Raw genomic sequence first — 12,394 nt, 5'->3', positions numbered from 1 at the left:
TTTAAGAAACACTTGCTTAGCTACTTGGAGGAGCAGACTTGGAGGGATATGACCAAATGCAAGAAGTTGGAACTAACTTGTTGTACACCGTGGTCAGCTTGGATTTATTTGGCCGGAAGGTCTGTATTAATGCTGCGTTGCTTTATGACTATAGGGCTCTATCCCATTAAGTGAGACTGTGCAGCCATACAACATGATGGAGGATCTCCTCAAGTAAAGACATGTACATTTAAACTAACAAACATGAGGAAAATCTGCAGATTCTGAACTCCAAAGCAACACACACAAAATGCTGGAGGAACTCAGCAGGCTAGGCAGCATCTATGGAAAAGAGTTGACAATCGATGTTTTGGGCGAAGGCTCTTCATCAGGACCTTTGATCTTATGTCCACAGCATTTGGATTTTATATGGCAACTTCATTGTTGTGATTATTAACATTCCTTTCAGTAGTAGCAATGCTATCCTCTAAAATGCAAATTTCATCATGATTTGGAAATGTTTGAAAAGCAATATTGAGGCATTGAAGTTAAAGCTTTCAACAGCCCTGTCACCATCCTTGGAAATATCAGCATTCTTTCTGTGGAAAAAGTCAATCTGTCAAGTTTCACCCTTCTTATTTTGTAATTGTGGTTAGTTAAGAAAACAGAATTGATAATAGATTTCTAAACTCCTATTTTGCAACATCTTATTTGTTAACAGTAGGTGGAAATTAGCAAAAATTTCTAAAAGAGCCTTTGGCAAAAAATTATGTAGAGATCTTTTCATATCAACATATGCAATTCATTGCTAGAATATATTGTACATTAGCATGCTTGTATATTAGTTTAACAACGCATGTGCTGCTGAGCTGTCTTGGAAATGCAATTTTGTAATAACATTAGTGGATATCCCATGGCTTTTCTTAGTCAGTTGATGTATGTTCTGCATCTTATACATGTGTTTGTGTTACTGATTCTGTCTCTGCCTTTCTCTCAAAGTTGCTGCATTCACCAGCAACTTCGTGTGTTGCTTGAATTTCCAGCATCTGCAGAATTCCTTGTGTTTCTGCCTTTCTCAGTTCCTTGCCTTCTGTCTTTTGGATCAGAGTTGATGTATGACTGGGTGTAAGAGGGGATACAAAAAGACCTGCTGATTTTCCATACCTTTCATATGCATGTTTGAGGTACTTTTCTCCTTTAACTGTTGGTTTTCTACCATTGTTGCACGTGCTGCTATGTATCTTGTCTCTTTTCCTTGCATCTTTTTCCAGTCTGCAGCCAGTCCATCTCTTGTCTACTTCACCCCTTTCTGATTTTAATGTAAAGTTGATATCATCTGCATAAGAGCATATTTTCCCCATCTACGTTTTAATTCCTTCATGAATACCATAAATCCCCTTGCCTTTTCCCATGATCCCATTGCTTCTGCCCTCTCTCCCATCCCCTTACCTTTCGATCATGTCAGACTCTTCCTTGATCCTGTTGCCCTTTTCCTCAAACCCATTGCCTCCATCTTCAATCCCGTCAGTTTTGCCCTCAATGCCTTTGCCTCTGTACTGATCTCATTGCCTTCTCCTCAATCTTATTGCCTTTACCCATTCAAAGATGTTAACTTTCTTCTCTTTTCCCTTCTTTTCAATTATGGTACTGAAATTATGTTGAGTGCTGAAGTTTTAGTTTCTGAAGCCAGTGCAGATTACCCAGTCTGTGTGGGATATACATGCATGCAAATTAGATATTTAATTCAAGAGATGCCAACCGTCTCTATTGCAAGTGCAAGGATATTAGAATATAGGTCTTTAGGAAGGAGTTGAACTCGGAAAACAATGGTGTGGACCTGGGATAAAAAAGCAACACCTGACAGTAGGGGGATAGTAGTTAATACTGATGAAGAAAAACTGCTGGAGTTAAAGTGCATCTTATTTACACTTTGAAGGTAGAACCAATCAAATTTGGCAACATGATATACAGAACTGCAAGGCTTGATTTGCAGAGATAATTTTACCACTTCATGAGATCTGAAAGATGAGCACTTGTATATAAAGAAATCTATTGTAATCTTACAGTTTAATTTGAAAGAAACTGAAGGCGTTTTTAAATAGGATAATAGCAAACATCACTGAATTGTGACGCAAAAATGTTATATCAAACAAGAGGTTTCCATGAGATGTTAAATATGTAATATAAATTGTAGATAATTAAGTTGATTTGTTGCTACTGTGATATTCTTTTCTCATGACAAAGTGAGACCCCCTACATAAGAATTCACAATAAATTGATATTACCATAATTTTATTTTCTGAAATTAAGTACAGCATTAAAAAATTGTGAGTTTTGCTTTTGTACATATGCTGCAAGTTCCATGACGCTAACTTGTGTTGGAGAAAGAGGCAGTCATTCAGTAATTCTAATCCACTCTGCTATTCAGTTAGATTACAGATGATGTGTATCTTAACTCCATTTACCCGTCTTTTCTCCACATCCTAAATGTCAGCTTTATTAACAGAATTTTAAATAGGAATGTTGTACCAACTTTATTCACTGGAAAAATACAACTGGGAGATTTCCAGAATTAGTATGAGATCTCTCCATTTGTCAGCATCTCTAGGAAGAGGTACAGTCGACGTTTTGGGCCTAGACCCTTCATCAGGCTAACTGAAAGAAGAGATAGTAAGAGATTTGAAAGTGGGAGGGGGAAGGGGAGATCCGAAATGATAGGAGAAAACAGGAGGGGGAGGGATGGAGCTAAGTGCTGGAAAGTTGATTGGCAAAAGGGATATGAGAGGATCATGGGACGGGAGCTCTAGGGAGAAAGAAATGAGGAGGGGGAAGCCCAGAGGATAGGCAATGAGTATAGTGAGATGGACAGAGGGAGAAAAAGGAGAGAGAAAAAAAAATATATAATAATAATAAATAAGTAGTAATGGATGGGGTAAGAAGGGGAGGTGGGGCATTAGCGGAAGTTAGAGAAGTCAATGTTCATGCCATCAGGTTGGAGGCTACCCAGACGGAATATAAGGTGTTGTTCCTCCAAACTGAGTGTGGCTTCATCTTTACAGTAGAGGAGGCCATGGATAGACATATCAGAATGGAAATGGGATGTGGAATTAAAATGTGTGGCCGCTGGGAGATCCTGCTTTCTCTGGCGGACAGAGCGTAGGTGTTCAGCAAAACGGTCTCCCAGCCTGTGTCAGGTCTCACCAATATATAGAAGGTCGCATCGGGAGCACCGGACGCAGTATATCACACCAGCCGACTCACAGGGGAAGTGTCGCCTCACCTGGAAGGACTGGTCTGGGGCCCTGAATGGTGGTGAGGGAGGAAGTGTAAGGGCATGTGTAGCACTTGTTCCTGAAGGAGGAAGTGTCCGCCAGAGAAAGCAGGATCTCCCAGTGGCCACACATTTTAATTCCACATCCCATTCCCATTCTGATATGTCTATCCACGGCCTCCTCTACTGTCAAGATGAAGCCACACTCAGGTTGGAGGAAAAACACCTCATATTCTGTCTGGGTAGCCTCCAACCTGATGGCATGAACACTGACTTCTTTAACTTCTGTTAATGCCCCACCACCCCTTCGTACCCCACCCATTATTTATTTATTTATTATTACCTTTTTTTCTCTCTCCTTTTTCTCCCTTTGTCCATCTCACTATACTCCTCGCCCATCCTCTGGGCTTCCCCCTCCCCCTTTCTTTCTCCCTAGGCCTCCTGTCTCATGATCCTCTCATATCCCTTTTGCCAATCAACTATCCAGCTCTTGGCTCCATCCCTCCCGCTCCTGTCTTCTCCTACCATTTTGGATTTCCCCCTCCCCCTCCCACTTTCAAATCTCTTACTAGCTCTTCTTTCAATTAGTCCTGACAAAGGGTCTTGGCCTGAAACGCCGACTGTACCTCTTCCCATAGATGCTGGCTGGCCTGCTGCATTCACTAGCAATTTTTATGTGTGTTGCTTGAAATTCCAGCATCTGCAGATTTCCTCATGTTTGCATTCTCTCCATTTATATTTGTTTATGAGCTTGAGGGGTCTTGATTTTTGTATTATTTCTTCAAGGTAATCTTCTCAAATTGTAAGAGACTTAACATCAAGAAGTTGCACTTACCCAGTTGACTAAAATTTGGAGGCATTTTGTTGGATTAAGTATTTCAAATATTTGCCCTTGCCCTCTGGCAGCATGTAGCTGGAATATCTCAATGCTTGTGACTTACTGAAAAAGTGATTCAAATCAGGAGCACATCATTTTTAGTAGCGGGTTTTCTCTGAATACCGAAGTAGTTCTGTCAACTGAATAATATGCTGCTTTTCAAGAGAAACCAAATAAATGTGGAGAGGTGCAGGTCTCTCACCTGCTGAGTGACAAATAAAATCCAACAGAGAACATAGTGAGATTTCAGTAGGCTGAAAGAGAAACCATATTTATACCTGGAAATTTCATCATGTAGTCCAGTGTCTAATGAACACAACTTTCACTTGGACACTCTATGTTCAGTTGACTAGGTGCTCAGTCATGGCATGTAGTAATTTACGAAATATTTGGAAATAGCAATTTATTAAAGGTGACTTTGTATTTGTCTTATGACTAATGATAGTTATTGAATGATCTAATCATTGGATTAAATTACCCTTTTCAAGTGTTTACATATTACAAACTACTTAATTTGCTGGAAAAAGTGGTGTGCGTTTCAGTAGTCAAAATGAAGCCCTGCTTCGAAAATGATGAGATCAGGATTGTCCCAGAGATACTTGGGTAAAAGTTCAGCTTTGATCTGTTATGTGTGATATTATAATTCTTGCACACTTCCTTTAATTTCTGAAGTTCTATAGAACTGAACTTCAAAAGCTGAGGACACAATATACGTCACATACCGAGTTCTTGCAACTGCCTGTCATCTATTAAACTGTTCAAATATAAGCACATTAAACTTGATCTTGATCTTGTCATCTTCCCTTAGTCAAGGAATTTGTAATGTAAGTTAGAAGTGCTGAATTTTCACTTTCTCTCATATTTATTAAGTAGCAACTCAGAGGACTTGTGAAAATAACCAACACAGGATTTCAAAGAGTTCCCTCCCTAATTTTCATTGATGGGATATGGGAATAGCTGTCAGGGACAGCATTTATTGTTCAATCCTAATTGACCTAAAGAACAAACAAGAGAAAATCTGCAGATGCTGGAAATCCGAGCAACACACACAAAATGCTGTAGGAACTCAGCAGGCCAGGCAGCATCTATAGAAAAAAGTACAGACGACATTTCAGGCTGAAACCCTTTGTGATGATGAACTATCATCTTAATTGGCTGTGTTTCTGGAGGTCCTTGGCTCAAACTCTCAGCTATACTGTTCACTGGTTGGCAGAGTCAGGGATTTATCAAGTATGAAGTTTCTGACTTGACAGCAATAAATATTAAAGGATTTAACTTAAAAAATAACACATAAAATAGAATTGAACAAGATGTACATAATTGAAATCCTAGTAATCACATTCATAGTATTTCCATGGACATGATTAAAAATGAGTTACTGTAAATTCAAATAAAATCCTGAATGTTCTTTCAACCTTTTTCCTATTTCATATGACACCTTCAAGTTGAATTGTTGTTCAGTTTTAATATAGTTTATGGCAAAGTTCAATCTAAACATATTGCATTCATTCTTGAGGTTTGTTCTATATAATTGTCTTTCTTCATTAGCAGATGTGCTGGTTAATTTTTGCTCGGCAAACTGCAATTACAACCAATATTCAGTGACTTTTGATAAACATTATATGTCCAAAGGCACTGTAGGAAATGCTTTTAATTAGCTTCTAGAATATAAAAGAACACACAAAATTCTGCAGGTGCTGAAAATCCAAAGCAACTACACACAAAACGCTGGAGGAACTCAGCAGGTCAGAGAGCATCAAGGAAATAAACAGTCAACGTTTTGAGTCAAGATCCTTCTTCAGGACTGGAAAGGAAAGGGGAAGACACCAGAATGAAAGAGTGTGGGGAGGAGGAGGAGGAGGATAGCTGTAAGGTGATAGGTGAAGCTCGGTGGGTGAGAAAGGTAAAGGGCTGGACAGAAAGGAATCTGATAGGAGAGGAGAGTGGCCCATAGGAGAAAGGGAAGGAGGAGGGTCACCGGGGGTGGTGATACACAGTTGAAAAGAGGTTAAGAGGCCAGTGTGGGGAATAGAAGAAGAGGGCAGGGGGAGGGAATTTTTTTTAACTAAAAGGATATTCACATGATCAAGTTAGAGGCTACCCAGCCAGAAAATAAAGTATTGTTCCTCCACCTTGAGGGTGGTACAAGAGGAACCCATGGGCCGACATGCTGGAATGGGAATTAAACTACTTGGCCAGCATCAAGTTCTGCTTTCCATGAATGGACTGGAGGTGCTTGATGAAGTGGTCCGCCAACTTACGATGGGTCTTGTCAATGTAGAAGTGGCCGCATTAACACAATAGACGACCCCAGCAGACTTGCAGGCAAAGTGTTACTTCACCTGGAAGGGCTGTTTGAGGTCCTGAATGAAAGTGAGGGAGGAGGTGAATGGGCAGGTGTACCACTTTGGCCACTTGCAGGGATAAGTGCCGAGAGGGAGATTAGTGGGATGTATGAATGCACAGGGCTATATATACTACATATAAATTTTGGTTTAAACAATGCAAGCTTTCTAGTGAAACTGACATGGATAATTTGTAAAATCTTCACAAAAACTCAGCTGTTCGGTCTCTGTCAGTTGTTATAACTGAGATTTTCTGTCAGAGGTAATGAGAGACAGTGAATATGCTTGTGTGAGTATGGACAAAGGTGCAATTTTGTGACAGTGGTTAATGCTGAAGTAATATTAAACTTCATGTATTTTGTCATGGCTGTCATTTTTCATGCTTTCATATTTTGGTTTGATAAGGCAGTAAAGCTCATAGTCAGCTAGCACAGTGCCATCTGATGATGTTATGCCATGTAGTCAAACTAATAGAAAAGGCTGAGGAAACAATGCTATTCTGCTCTGAAAACATGTTGACAGTTTGGCATCCTTTTTGCTCCTGAACTGAACATCTGGCTGTGATACTTGTTTCTGCCACAAAGACCACTTATTTTTAATTCTGTAAAGTCTTCCCCTTCGGTTCCTTCCCATCAAATCAGGGACAGCCCCATCCACCCCAAACCATGTCTTAGACCGTAAGACATAGGAGCAAAATTAGGCCCTTCAGCCCATCGAGTCTGCTCCACCATTTCATCATGGCTGATTCCGGATCCCATTCAATCCCATACACCTTCCCTCTCCCCATATCCCTTGATGCCCCAACCAATCAGGAATTTATCAACTTTTGCATTGAATACACCCACAGATTTGGCCTCCACTGCAGTCTGTGGCAGAGCATTCCCCAGATTCACCATGCTTTGGCTAAAAATATTCCTCCTTACTTCAGTTCTAAAAGGTCACCCCTCAATTTTGAGGCTGTGCCCTTTAGTTCTGGATACCCCCACCAGAGGAAGCATCTCCTCTACATCCACCCTATCTAGTGCTGTCAACATTTGGTACATTTCAATGAGATCCCCACGCATTCTTCTAAATTCCAGTGAGTACTGGCCCAAAGCTGCCAAACACTTCTTATATGCTACGCCTGTATTCCCGGGATAATCCTCGTGAACCTCCTTGGACGCTCTCCAATCACAATACATCCTTTCTGAGATAAGGGGTCCAAACCTGTTGACAGTATTTCAAGTGCGGCCTGACTAGTGTCTTGTAAAGCTTCAGCATTATTTCCTTGTATTTATATTCAATTCCCCTTGAAATAAATGCCAACATTGTATTTGCCTTCTTTACCACAGACTCAGCCTGTGAATTAACTTTCTGGGAGTTGTGCACGAGGACTATTAGGTCCCTTTGCACTTCCGATGTTTGAATTTTATCCTCATTTAGATAATAGTCCACAGTATTGTTCCTTTTACCACAATGTATTATCATACTTTACCCAATTGGTATCTTTATTGGTGTAAACCCAGGCTGTACTGTTGCTTCAGAGGCAGGTTATGTGTTCAGGTGCTATTGCAGAGATTTGAAGATGTAACCTAGACTGGCACTTCATGCAGTGCAGAAAAAAAGTGCTGCGTTTTCAGAGATTGTCTCTTTCAGATGTAATATTAAAATTGAAAATCCATATCTCCTTAAAAGAAAAAATAATAATTATGTAATTACATCGTGCTTTTCATAGACCCTTCTGCAATGAGGAGAAGATGGGGGTGCGACGCAGCGTCCGCGGTCACTTCGGTGGTGATATCTGTTATCTGTCAAGTAGGGGACCGTGCACAATTCTGATTTGGTGGAAACAGACGTGAGAGTACAGATGAACGTCTGGAGAAACTTCTGAAATGCCCACTTCGCTGCCGCTGTTACTGTGTGGTAACCGGAATCTCCAGAGGAGAAGGCCCCGAGTCCTCGGCTTTGCTTGTTTCAGTGGCTGGGCAAGGTCGAAGGCGCTCGGCAGAGGATGGCGCTTGGGAGGCTGTATCGGAGGGGCTGGTTGGAGGCTGGAAGTTTTCGGATGGATGGACTCAGTGTCAGCTGTGGTCGGGTGCTTCCAATGCATCGGCAGTTGTCAGTGCCTGGAGGGAGTTTCTCCCTTTTCCACCTGCTGTCGGGGACTCGGGAGTCGATAGACTCGGAACTTTGAGACTTTTTTTTACCGTGCCCATGGTCTGTCCTTATGGTATTGTTTTGCACTGCTTTAGCTATATGTTATAATTATGTGGTTCTGTCAATGTTAGTCTTTGGTTTGTCCTGTTTTTCTGTGATATCACTCTGGAGGAACATTGCATGCATTTCTAAATGACAATAAACGAGGACTGAGTGTTCTCATAATCTAAATTCCTGACATATTTTACATTCAGTGAATTACTTCTGAAGAATACTTGTTATTGTAACAGCAGAAATGAAGCCTACAGTTTGTGCATATTATTCCACAAGAGCAGTGTATTAGTGACTAGTTTTTATCTGATGTGATGAATATTGGAAAATTTTGAACAAGTATCAGTCTTCAAAATATTATGAATAAATCTTTTGTATCCAATAAAGAAGGCTTCAGTTTAACATCTAACCTGGAATGTGTCACCTCTGATACTGCGGCAGTCCCTTGGTACTGCATTAGCTTATCACCTAGACTTTCAGAGTTATACCTCAGGAATTTGAGTTCAACCTTCTGACATAAGTAAGAGTGATAACAACTGAACCACAGCTGATTTAGGCTCCATAGCCACGTTGAAAGAAGACCAAGAGAGTTCCAATGGTGGTATTTTTCCCTTTCTTCAACTGTTTCCATGTTCCCTTGTCAGACCTTTGTATTTTAACCTAAGTACATTAGTTCATCCAAAATACTGTTATGCTTTTATCGTATTGCATACCCTATATATGCAAGTGATTGTTGTTTTTATATTTTAATTAATGCTGATTATGTTTAGTTTTATGCCATTAGTCCTGTATCAGTAGTTATTCAATAAAATTTTCCTTTTGTGCATCATAGTACTTGATTTCACAGTAATATTGTGTTTAATTTGGATAAGATTCTGAATTATGGTAATGACAATGAACTGGCCACTATTGTCCCTAGTTATACTTAACAAAAATTCCATTTTGCTTGATTAACTGACTTCAGCTGAAGTAATGTTGAGGGACTGGGACTGATTTTGATGTCCAGGGAGTAGGAAAAGATTAAAAAATAGATAGGCCTGTTATTATGTTCACATATATCCTTCGAGCTCGTACCAGTATTGAAATCAGTTAGTAATTATCATCAAACTTTAACTTTTAGTTGATTAAGTTTTTAGTCACTGATTACTTATCTGTGGTTGCAGGATTTCCTATCGCGGCCAAATCTTATTGAAGATTTCAAAAATTTTAATGGAAGGTATGGTTATGATATTCTTGTCTTATTGACCATATTCTTTGGTGAAGGAGGTGAAGCAACTCGACAACTTGCCATCTACACTGACAATGATGAACTAAGCAACAGGGTGAGTCATCTAAAATTCTCTTCATTTTGTTGCTTTTCATTGGACTGTATGTTAAACTGAAAGTGTCATACCTCTTAGTTTTCAGCTTTACCATTTAATAGGATATGAAGCCATTTTCACTGCAGCACCTGATCTTAAAATCTCTAAAGACAACAGACTGTTGTCTGGCAAAATACCTTCCTTACACCACACCCCAATAATCTGATTTACATTGGTACTTAGTTTGTAAGGAAGAAATATCCATATACAGTACCAGTTCTCTGTTTTCAATGCAATAAATAGCTTAAGTATTTCAGAAAGCCATCTTGAATCCTCTACTTGACAGGGCAGTGTTAGGCAAGGGCTTGTGCCTAGCAGGCAGATAGGGGTATTTCCACCTTAAAAATCAGAAAGATGTGTGACAATGTGTGGAAATTTGTGTCCGTCTAAAGCACCCCTTTGAAAGTAGTCAAATTCAAATTCTTAACCATGCCATTGAGAATCAGCAGAGCAGTGCTTACATTGCTTCACATTTTCTAAGGCAGCATTTAGCTATGCTGCTCAGCCACTGCTCCTGGCTCGCTTGTGAAAATTTTCAGTTTATATTAGATAATTTTATTCCTTATCAAAAGTACACAAGGAGGTATGTTGAGAGTCTTAAACAAACACTTCATTTAGGAATTTTGTTTGCATTGGGTTTAACTAAAATTCCAAAAAAATGAGAGGATGCATTGAACTATCAATTTCTTGTAGCTATATTAAGACTAAATAAGCTCATCTGAGTAAGGCGAGCATTATGTTATTTCAAAATAAATACCTATTACACCAAGGTCCATATGACATGTTAGCAATGCTTCCTCCTGTACTATATTAAATAAATACATACTTACTTAGCCACTAATGATTAACAGTATTAATGGGACAGATTTTACATAAACATATTAAGCATTTGTACATCATGTTAATGAGTGAATTTTGGAGCATGCTTGGGATCTTGATAATGCTGAACTGGCATATTTTCCGAATTTTTTGATATTCCTCAAAGCATTTTTTAAATTAGCTCATATCTTATGTCACAGAGTCACATTTTACACTGAACTTTGTTGGTTTCAGGGGGAGTATAGACATTTTGGACTTGTTGGATCATGGAGGAGCCTGGGGACTGGGATCCATGGGCAAGTGTGGAAACTAGAGCCTCATAAATCTTGGGGGAGAGTGGCAAATGTTACCTAATGGGCCAAATGCCAAATCTTTGGGATTTCTGAATGGTCAGATACCTGTTACCACTTTCTCTGGCAGCTTGTTCCATATACCCACCAACATCTTTGGAAAAACTTTATCCCCTTTAAATCTTTACTCTCTCACTGTAAACCTCTGTCCTCTAGTTTTAGATTCTCTTATCCTAGTAAAAAGATTATGACCATCTACTTTATCTATACACCTCTTAATTTTTAAACCTCTAAAAATAATACACCGGTTAGCTTCCTTTGCACCAGGGAAAACTGTCCCACCCTATCCAGTCTCTCATTATAACTGAACTCCTCCAATCCTGGTACCATATGTGTGAAAATGTTCTTAATCACATCCTTCCTATAATATGGTAACCAGAACTGCACACAACATTCCAGGTCCAGATGTAACATGACACTTCAATTCTTGTATTAAATGCTCCATCTGCCCTAGAACTACTTCAGCATCTTTATCTGTATTGCCATTTTCAGAGATCAATATACATGTACTCCTACATATTTCTGTTCTATATTGCACCCCAAGAGTCTGCCATTCACTGTATTTATCCTGCCCTGGTTTTACTTCACTTAAAAGCATTCATATTTGTGAGAGTTAATTTCCATTTGCCATTCTTTGGCCCACTTTCTCAGTTGATTTAGATTCTGTTAATCGTTAAATTAGATAATCTTCCCTATCCATCATGCCACTGATGTTGGTGTCATATGCAAATTACTAATCTTACCATGTGCATTCTCATTAAATTGTTAGTATATACTGTATATGAGAAATAGCAGATCTGGCATCAAACCCTTTGTCACCTTGTTGCTTGCAGGCCTCAACTCTGAGAAGCAGCCCTCCAGTAGCACCCTCTGGCTTCTTCCACAAAGCCAGTTTTGTCCACAGTTACTGGTTCACTGGATCCAATTTGATTGCAGCATACAGGCCAGCCTATCATGCAAGGTCGTTTCACAAGTCTTACTGAACACCATGTAGATGATGTCTACCACCCTGCTCTGCTCAGTCCTCTTGGTCACCTCTTCCAAAAAAAAACTCAGTCAAATCCATGAGGCATAATTTCCCTCACACGGAGCCATTTCTTTCTTTATCCCCACTCTACCCAGTTATCTGCTTGCTTTCCCCATCAAAGTGATCCTCAAATCTCTCACAATTCAGTTCTTTTCTCCAACTCACTTCTATGGCAACC

General features: G+C 39.7%; 1 protein-coding gene across 3 annotated transcripts in view; it reads left to right on the top strand.

Annotated features, from left to right (window-relative positions):
* LOC140211620 (protein prune homolog 2-like) overlaps positions 1-12,394 on the top strand; it is a 329,851-nt gene that overhangs the window by 189,652 nt on the left and 127,805 nt on the right. For all 3 annotated transcript variants that reach the window (XR_011889534.1, XM_072281551.1, XM_072281550.1), the window contains exon 7: positions 9,823-9,981. Coding sequence is in view for 2 of the 3 variants with exons in the window: in XM_072281551.1 (XP_072137652.1) it covers positions 9,823-9,981 (159 nt within the window). In the remaining variant the exon portion in view is untranslated. The remainder of the gene's footprint in view (positions 1-9,822; positions 9,982-12,394) is intronic.

The sequence above is a fragment of the Mobula birostris genome, chromosome 17, assembly GCF_030028105.1.
Source record: "Mobula birostris isolate sMobBir1 chromosome 17, sMobBir1.hap1, whole genome shotgun sequence".
In the NCBI taxonomy this organism is placed as follows: Eukaryota; Metazoa; Chordata; class Chondrichthyes; order Myliobatiformes; family Myliobatidae; genus Mobula; species Mobula birostris.
The sequence above is the reverse complement of the archived record's forward strand: the minus strand, read 5'-3'. Positions and strand labels throughout refer to the sequence as shown.